Here is a 10005-nt window from a genome sequence, read left to right as displayed (position 1 = left end):
ATAAAAAGGAAAAATGTTCTGGGAGACTGACAATGACATGGGTTCCTCTAGCTAGCCCTAAGGGAAGGCTGCAAGCCATTAACATCAGGCTGAAAGCAAAGCAGTAGTGACAGATGTTTTATGGCACAGTTGTTCTTGATATTTGCCCTCCCTGTTCCATTCTAATGAAGTGTCAGGTAACACTTCCAGTGAGCATTGTTATTTGTAAGATGTTCCTGTCTTTTTTTCAAGCAAATCTATTTAAAGCTGAAATAGATTCTTTCTTCTTTAAGAAGATGTGCATCCACCTTTGAAATAAATTACATAAAATGTGTTAAAAGTTGTTTATACTGGATGCGGGAAAGATGTAATCCAGTTGATAAGGTTTAGAGGTTCACTTCTTCTGTGGAAAATCTCGATTAAATTGTGTTTTGTCCTCCTCAAGGCCTTCTGGCAGCTCTAAGAGTAGAAGATTCAAATCTGTCAATGATATAAAAGGGATATGTGCTGCTAAAGAAAGAATGTTGCATCCTTAAGCTTTCATGATGAAAGTCAGTCTTGTAAGTATGGAGCTCTGGCTCATCAACTCAAAGAGATGTGTTCTTAGTAAGAATTTGCTGGAAAAGGCTGGAAAGATTGGATAATGATGAGAGAAGGTGGAGTTTACAGATCAATATCTTAGGAATCCAGTGTAACGTTTCCAAAAAATAGAGTACAAACAGTGCATGTTGGATGAATGCCTTCAATAAAAGCCCAAAATAGAATTTTTTTTATTTCTTGAATCAGAATCTATTTATCTGTCATTCCAATTGTCAGATTAATGCAGGCATAATTGTAAAGGAAGAGGGATTGTAAAATATGGGGGCAATATCATCCATCACAGGAAGTCATTCACTGGGTTCAACGTGAAGCCGGCCAGTGGAATTCCCTATAGTGGGGCAGGAGACCTGTGCTGCTATCCCAAAGTCTGATCAAATGGCAGAGGGTGAAACATGATGTCCGCTAAGTTATCTTGGGGAATTGAGTCAGTGACAAGCTGCTGGTCTGGTAAAGGAAGGATATAAAACTGTAAGTGATGTGTAAACTTGAAATGGACTTCTTCTGCTCCACTACCTTTTATTGTCATTCAACCATTTTCTTAGTTCTGGCCATATTTATTAAGTATGAAATGATCTTTTGCGACTGTAAATAGTTTTGTTTTGTAGTTTTACTTCATAATTTGTATATCTCATATTCTCAAAAGTCTGCTATACCTCTGTGCTATCATAACCTGGCTGGCCTTTGCTATGTTAGACTACGTACATCATATACCGCTGTGTACTTACAGTCATTTATTTCTGGCGCCGCAGGGAGTGGCAGCGATTCCAGCAGCTCTGTGTATGACTATCTTTTTACCTTTTTTTTCTATTTTTCTCTATTTCACTGATCACTTCTATCACTTTCTTTTATGTGGAATCGCTCCCTAGACACTTTTTACTATTTTTACTGTGAATTTCCCCTTGGGATTAATAAAGTATCTATCTATCATTTTTTTTTTTAGACTGCAGGTCAGCTTTATTTTTTTGCATATTTTTCTAGAAGAAAACAGAAAGGACTTCAGTTGTACTTTAGCATGGAATTAACTCAGAAAACAATAGATGTTTAGTGTACAGTAATCCCTCGCTATATTGCACTTTAACTTTCGCGGCTTCACTCTATCGCAGATTTTATATGTAAGCATATGTAAATATATATCGCAGATTTTTCGCTGCTTCATGGATGTATGCAGTCTTTTTATTTCTGGTATGTGTATATGCTTCCTCAGTTGGTTTGCTCAGTTGATTTCAAACAAGGAACGCTATTGGTGGATGTCTGAGTAGCTACCCAATCAGAGTACGCGGTTAAGCTCCTGGGAGCTGATTGGCTCAGTGACGGAGAGTGCAGAATTTGATTTCGCTTTGCGTTAGCCGGCATCTTGTCTCGCTCATTCAGCATCAACATGTTTCTTTGTGCGTACTGTAGTCAAGCCCTTCGTTATGTCTACAAAAAAATCTGCTCCTGCTGCTGCTTCTGGGGCCAACGGGAAATGCTAACAATTGCAGAAAAGGTAAAATTGTTGGACATGTTGAAAGGAAGGGAAAAGCTATGCCGCTGTAGGACGCCATTATGGCATCAACGAGTCAACAGTTCTTTATATTAAGAAGTAGGAAAAGAATATACGATCTACAGCAGCAGTGTCTTTTAACCAGGTTGTGAAACAAATTGTAAGTGGACGTAATACGGTGGTAGTCTGAATGGAATCTGCTTTAGGGATTTGGGTCGAAGACTGCCAGAAGAAGAACATCCCCGTGGACACCAAAATCATCCGAGAAGCCAAGCTACTTCATGATAGGTTTGCGGATGCCGGAGATGCTCTAGATGACGTCCCTCAATCTGGAACTTCTGTTGAATCCCTCAGTGAGAATTGTGAAATTTACTGCCAGCAAGGGCTGGTTTGAAAAATTCAAGAAAAGGTTCAACTTGGCCAGTGTGAACCTGCATGGAGAAGCTGCCTCCGCAGCCAAGAAATATGTCGCCGACACGTTCAAGGCGATCATTAAGGAAGGCGGATATCAGCCTGAAACTGTGTTTAATATGGATGAGATGGCCCTATTTTGGAAGCGGATGCCGTCTCGTACTTTTATCATGAAGGATGAGGCAAAAGCCCTGGGGTTTAAGGCTCACAAAGATCGCATCACGTTGGTCATGTGTGGCAATGCTGCAGGCTTTATGATAAAGCCTGGGCTCATTTATAAGTCCAAAAACCCCCGGGCCCTGAAAAATAAGAATAAGAACCTGCTGCCTGATTACTGGATGCACAACCCGAAGGCCTGGATTATGAAATGCCTAACGTCGGATTGGTTTCACCAATGTTTCATCTTGGAGGTAAAGATCTATCTGGCAGTGAATGGGCTGGAGATCAAAGTCATTTTACTTCTGGACAATGCTGGAGGTCATCCCTTGGATCTATCCTACCAAGGTGTAAAAATAGAGTTCTTGTTGCCGAATATGATGTCACTGATTCAGCCAATAAATCAAGGAGTTATCCGGGTTTTCAAGGCATTGTACACCAGGAAAAGCCTGCAACACATGGTCGAGGCAATGGACATGGACGATGACTTTTCCCCGAAGGAGTACTGGCGTAAGTATATGATCACATCGTGTATGGTGAACGTGCAAAAGGCCCTTAACAATATGAAGAAAGAGACGGTTAATGTCTGCTGTAAGAAATTGTGGCCAGAAGTTGTGCACAACAATAAGGGCTTTTCTGCAGAAGAAATTCATCACTCAGCAGTTGACCAGGCAGTCAGGCTGGCAAAACTTCTAGGAGTAGAAGGATTCGACGACATGACTTTTGATGATGTCAATGAGCTGCTTGATGCCCACTTCAAGCCGCTGAGCGACGAAGATTTGGCCGAGATGACCAAGTCAGCGAGTGAGGAAGAACAAGAGAACCCAGCACAGGAAGAAGACGACTCCGGCCTAACTCTCAAGCATCTCGCAACCATTCTACGAATGGCAAAAGATCTTTAGACATCAGTTGAAGAATGGGACCCGCAAATGATTAATTCTTTACAATTTAAAAATGCTCCTGACGGAGCAAAAAACAGCGCCAGCAACTGCCCATCATGATGTTCCTTACCTGCAAAACACTGTCTAGTACGCCTTCAGTGGAAGAAGAAAGTCCAGACGACAATGGCGGTGCTACACAGTCGCCTGAAGAGGCTCCTTTAGAAGAGCTGTGACAGTGCAGTAAATGTCATTGTTATCGTCGTGTCATTGTTGATGAGTACCCATAACTAATTTTCTATGTACTTAGTACATGTACATACATTTATTGTAACTGTACACACATTTTATACAATTTTTCTTGCATTGTACATATTTATTGCAGGTGGGCAGGCTATCGTAATGGCTGTAACATATGTGATATCAGAGACGCTCTATCTTTAAAATAACATTTAGGTTTTATGTACAGCATTTACATGTTATAGATTTTTCACTTATTTTTATATTACCTAATCAATTACAATATGTTTAAAACTGTATTACATATTAAATAAAACTCCTCAATGATATGCGATATGTATGTTTGTGAGTAGTATATAAACAGTGTGTTTACATACATAATTTTGAACCCGCCTAATAACTAAGAGAATATAAAGGGTTTAAGCTGTATAATGGTGAATGTTTATAAACAGTGTGGGAGGGCTTGAAATATATAAAAATAACCATATAAACATATGGTTTTTACTTCACGGATTTTCACCTTTCGCAGGTGGTTCTGGAACGCAACCCCTGCGATTGAGGAGGGATTACTGTATATGGAGAAGTACAAGCAGGCAGAGTGAGCTTTTGCCCTTCTGATCCATGGGAGGTTTCTTTCCTCACCTTATACACTATGGTGTGACAGGTGTACCACCCCAGTCACACTCCCCACCTGTTATGCTCCCCAGTGTGGTTTGCACTGCTCCCCAGGCAGTTTGGGCGCTTGATGGCAGAAGCAAGAGCCCCGTGGGAAAGGGGAGACATGGAGCAATTGATTTATTGAACTGCTCTTGTGCATTGTTCTGCCACTAAAATCTGTTCTGAAGAATATCATTCAAAATTGCAGTTTTGGCAATAGGTCCTTATAATGGATGGTAGAAAATAATGAAAACTGTATGGCTTGTCGAATCGTATTAATATGTTATTATAACATAATGGCTTATCATATTACTATTAATGTAATATGATACTGTTCTGTAGAGTGTTTTGTCACAGTGAAATGGCGTGTTCTCACGAATATTATGCACAAGAAATGCACTTTAATTTATGTTGCTTTGAAATACTTCTTGTTGAGTGCAATTACCAGGTTTAAGTAAATACTGTTAGGTAAATTTAGCTTGGTTGTGATTTCCCCTTGTTTTGCATACAAGTTTAAAGTAGTCAGTATAAACAAGAATTATTAATGCAGATATATCTTGCAACCTGCAGGGACTACAAGAATCATCAGAATAATGTGATTGTATGAATCGGAGGGTTAAATCTAGCATTTACAAATTGCTTTAGTATAGATGGCAAAATATTCAGACATGGTGTATCATGAAATAGCCTAAAAATATCTTGAAATCTCCCAGCCTTAAGTACAACAGTCATTTTTATACAATTGTTCTGGGGTGGTGTCCAGTCATTGTTGTGAGACATGGATTAAAACATTATAGCGCCCTTAACATTACTGTGCATATCTACTCTCTGTATATAAAATCCTAAGCCTAAAAGTGCAACGACTTTATGTGACGTTTTTATGTCATGTTTTTTGTTATGCTTTAAATCAGGCTTGTTTTAAAGCCTACATATATATGTTTGGTATCATTCTTTTCAAAATTTATCAAACTTTAATGTGATGTTGTTAGATGTTCAGATTCTTATTCTGTTTTTAAATTATAAACTAAAAAAGAATGAAGAACTCGCGTCCCGTGAGATGAGACTTTGTGCCAAGAGATTTAACCACTCCCGGGGCCAGAAATAAAAGACAAAGAGTAGGACAGCTGCTGTACAGGCTTTTAAATGTTCAAAGCGCCGTGCGAGATGCAGCTCACGTGGCATGGCAGAAGCAGCAAGCCAGCAGCTGATCGAGGAAAGAGGAGGTAAAAAAAAAACTGTATTTGTTTCCCATTGTATCATCGTTTAAGAGGGGGTTTCGGAGGAGCAACCGTGTCTCCTTGGGGTGCGTTCAGACCCCCTCTTCACAATGTGAGCAGCAGAGATGTGAAGTGGCTGGCGCGTAACGCAGGCTTGGGGGGGGGGCATTATGGGCCTTTTGAGTGTGTGAAGTAACTTAAGAAAACGCGCTTATTTAAACGCAGAGCCGTATGCTTAAGGTGTACAGAAGAAGAAATTAAGAACTTTTAAGTATAGAAGAAGTTAAGAATCTTTAAGTATAGAAGAAGAAGTAAAGAACTCTTAAGTACAGAAATAACTAAAGTTTCTCAAGAAAAGCTTATTTTTTTCTTTAATCTTGTGTGGATTATTTGCTTTTAACTTTCACTAAATATTTTTAAAATAAACTTTTGGACTGAGAGATTTCTTTTGGCACGCATTTTACTCATGCTTGATCTTGCCTTATACTTCGGCGGCTACAGTATATACTAATAAAGAAACAAAATACCTACAGATTATGCATTTACAAGGACAAATAAACAGCGGATGGAAATGAATGTCAGCCACCTGCTCTCCATGTGCTGCTTGCTCCGAGATGGCGTCTTAATAACAATAAAAAACGATACCTAATTTAGCCCTTTGAACACATTTTAACAGAGGACAGAACTGGCTGTACTGCCTTTGATTTGCATTGCTAAGGTATACCCTTTAACTCTATTTCTGTTTTTATTTGCCTTTTTTTTATTATTTTTTGTAAATACATGCTCGAATACAAAAAAAACGAATTTTGTTAATGAGGGATAGATGTTTTGCACAGTTCTCCTCTTCACTTCTGAGATTTTTATCAATATTGAAGCTTTCACTTCTTTTGCGATAAATCAGTTTGTAGCCACCAAAAGCCTGCTCCTAGATTTTAGGGTTAGGCTTACCATGTTGATAGGCTGCACTGGAGTCTTGAGGCCTGAATGTTTCAGAGAAGCCTGGGTCTTGAGTTCATGGAGCCCAGCAGACTCTCTGACTTGCCAAAGACACGCAAATTAGGTTATCTAACAACAGCAAACTGGTCTTTTGTGTGTATAAATGTGCCTTTTGATAAACTGGCATCAGATCCTTGGCTTGCTCCTATCTTGAGTGCTGCTGAGACCTTGTAATGTGGATATTTTCAATGTAATCCTAATGCAGTGATTCATGCCAAGATCTTTAAAGAATTATTACAGGAGCACAGAACTAAATATGTATCAAATAATAACTGATTTATTGATGCCAACTAACTAACATGGATTAGCCGAAAATAAATTAACCTTTCATCACAGCCGCCTGTGTGTTTTAGACACTTTTGCAACACTTGCATGAGCAGTGTAGAACACTACGTTAGATCATCATCAATTTATTACTCCTAAATAGGACTACATGTGGAAGTCTGTAAAACTGCTTAACACCTCCGTTATTGGGAAAATAACATACAGTGCTGTGAAAAATAATTTACCCCTTTCTAACAGACAGATAGATAGGTACCCTCCATTTTTATATTTGTCATAATGAATGACTTCTAATTTTTAGACTAAATGTGATATTAGATAAAGAGAACCAGAGCAAACCTACCACACCATTTCTAAATTGTTACTTAATAAATTTAAACAAAAAGTTACTCAATACCTTTATTGTCCCCTAAGTTACTCATTCAAACAAATTGACTGAATTGACTTGTAAGCAGCCCCGTTGAATTCAAACCTCATCATATATTGACCCTTACCTCAGCAGTGAAGTGGTCACCATAACATTTCTAAAAGAACACTAAAACTCAATCAAATGAAATTCCAGGAAAAATGTTGTTGAAACATACCAATGAGGAATGAGTTAGAAAGCCATTTCTAAGGAACTGGGACTCCATTGCACCACAATTTACCACTACGTTTACATACACACAAAAAACAGGATAAGCTTGTAACTCAGCACAGAAACTTGGATTCTTAAAAAACTTCATTTACATGCACAAGTACTCTTCTGGGGCCTCATGTAAAACGCCGTGCGTAGAACTCGCACTATAACATGGCGTAAGCACAAAAGCCGAAATGTGCTTACGCACAGAAAAATCCAGATGCAGGAATCTGTGCGTACTCCAACTTCCACGTTCTTTCGTTACATAAATCCCGATCAGCGTGAAAACTAACGCTCGTGCACGCGCATTATGTAACGCCCCAAATCCTCCCAGAATTACGCCTATTTGAATATGCAAATCAATATAAATCGCCCTTAAGCGCAGCCTTCTGTGAAAAGACAATGGGAAAAGCACGGGGAAAATATAAGAATTTCAGCGAATACCAAGTGGAGGCAAAGGAAAAACATACTATTTGTTCAAATAAACCGTGGTATAATCAACAAAATGAAGTTGATCGAGTGACATAGCGTGTTGGAGAAACTTGAAAGCTCACATTAACAAAATCGCACAATGCCGGAAATAAAAAAGAAGTCACATATCAAAGTTGCCGTGAAAAGAAGTGTTGTAAGCCCACTGTCTGAGTGTCATATGAAAGCTTATTAGGGTACAGAGAAAAAAGGCACACGGTGGGGAAAAAGCACGAAATGTCAACTTTAATCTCGAATTTTCCACTTTAATCACGTAGTTTATTTTGTCATTTAGTAGAACATTATAAACTTCATCTTAAAATCGTTTAATTAACCAGTTTCTCAAAATTACATCGTAATTAAAGTAGCACGTTAAATGCTTTGTTTTGTATTTGATCTTCTACTCGTATGTGATCTATATGTGTGAATCACTACTTGCTTCTTAAACTGGCTCTCTTCCTCCAACTGGACACAGAGTCCATTACATTTGTGATATTAATGCTCTCTGAATAACTAAAATACTGAGATGTATACGTGATGTCATTTTCATGATGATAGGAGCTAAAGCACGTTATTAAACATGTGTTTCATGAGCCTCGTGCTCATGACAAGCATTTATTTTTTGTCGAAATTTGTCGCTGCGTTTTTAGCTGTGTTGTTATTTTCTCTTTCTGTTTTATATTCAATATATATTGGCGTGGCCGCCCCAAGAGTAACCCAAGTAACCGATCGCCACACAATCAGCTCTGTAATAGAAGTTAAGCCATCTGTAAGCTTAGCGCCGATTCTTCAAAACGTTTAAGGAACATTGAAATATCTTCGTAGTACATGTTAAATTATTCTGTCCTTCACGACACTCCCAGTGAAGAATATATATTATTTAAATGAAGTTAAAGTTTTATCTGTATAATTTAACAAACATATTTTGCTGCATTTCACCTTAAAATGATATCATCATCATATGTAAATACGCTTTATAAAGTGGCTCAGGTTGTGAGATATTATAACTGTAGTGCAAGTTTACAGTGGGGTGATTGTACTTATAAGTACACACAGTTCTACAAGGAGCAATTGATTGAATGCATTTAAAGTTCTTGGGATTAAACTGTTTCTGAACCGCGAGGTCCGTACAGGAAAGGCTTTAAAACATTTTGCAGTGGCTGAGGTAGCGTGTCCTTAAAGCTGTATACCGATAATTCTCTTTCTGATCAGCTGCTGCTGTGATTCACACTCAGATACAGTGATATAAATACTCCGAGTCGTGCAGTGAGAGTAATAAGGAAAAAGATGATCCGCTGTGGCAACTCCTAACGGGAGGAGCTGAAAGAAGAAGAAGAAGAAGTGAGAGTAACCGCTAAAGCAGTTATGGTATTTGGAATACTATGGCTGTTCCCTGGACCATTATATTGTTACGGGTTAATTACAATCAGATGTATTACACTAATAAACAATATGCGGTTAGTTTCTGTGTATTTATAAAGCAGCGTCATGAAAATAATGAGTAATCACACAGGAACAGTAGCATTGCTTTGACGCTGGGTGCCGCCAGTCTGCAAAACCGAGCGGAGAACTTGCGTGACAAGACATGAGGTACCGTGGAAAAGTGCGTGGCTTTACGCCAAGTGTAGGTTTTATACATCGCGATTTGAACGTGGAAAAGTTCTTACGCAACATTTCTTTGCGTACGCACCGTTTATACATGAGGCCCCTGGAGTTCGCCTTTGGCAAAACACTCCAACTTCACTAAACTGCCCAATTAAGAGTTAAACGTCATCATAAGCTGCCGTGAACTCAAAAACAGACACAAAGCCACTGAAATTTTGTGTTTTTAGTAAATAAATTGAATTCATTTTTACATCCCCAACCTGACTCCCCAAAGAATCACAGAATAGCACTGGCCACTGAGTCACCTGGTCACAATGTTTCAACATACTTATAGCAAAGAGCGCAGTTAAAACTAAACTGATACTTATTAATATGTTTCTTTTATCTGGTTGCATGGAGCACACTCTTTTCTGA

At 38.7% G+C, this 10005-nt stretch overlaps 1 protein-coding gene across 1 annotated transcript; it reads left to right on the top strand.

Moving 5' to 3' along the window:
• Window positions 1-2376: 2376 nt before the first annotated feature.
• On the top strand, window positions 2377-3531 carry LOC120530617 (tigger transposable element-derived protein 1-like). The gene has a single exon (XM_039755039.1). The coding sequence runs from the start codon at window positions 2377-2379 to the stop codon at window positions 3529-3531; it is 1155 nt and encodes a 384-aa protein (XP_039610973.1).
• Window positions 3532-10005: the final 6474 nt, after the last annotated feature.

This window comes from Polypterus senegalus, chromosome 6 (assembly GCF_016835505.1).
Source record: "Polypterus senegalus isolate Bchr_013 chromosome 6, ASM1683550v1, whole genome shotgun sequence".
NCBI classification, from domain to species: domain Eukaryota; kingdom Metazoa; phylum Chordata; class Cladistia; order Polypteriformes; family Polypteridae; genus Polypterus; species Polypterus senegalus.
The sequence above is the reverse complement of the archived record's forward strand: the minus strand, read 5'-3'. Positions and strand labels throughout refer to the sequence as shown.

What these genes read in the sequence shown, in the direction of transcription:
- LOC120530617 (XM_039755039.1), top strand. Translation starts at nt 2,377, where the DNA reads ATGACGTCCCTCAATCTGGAACTTCTGTTGAATCCCTCAGTGAGAATT.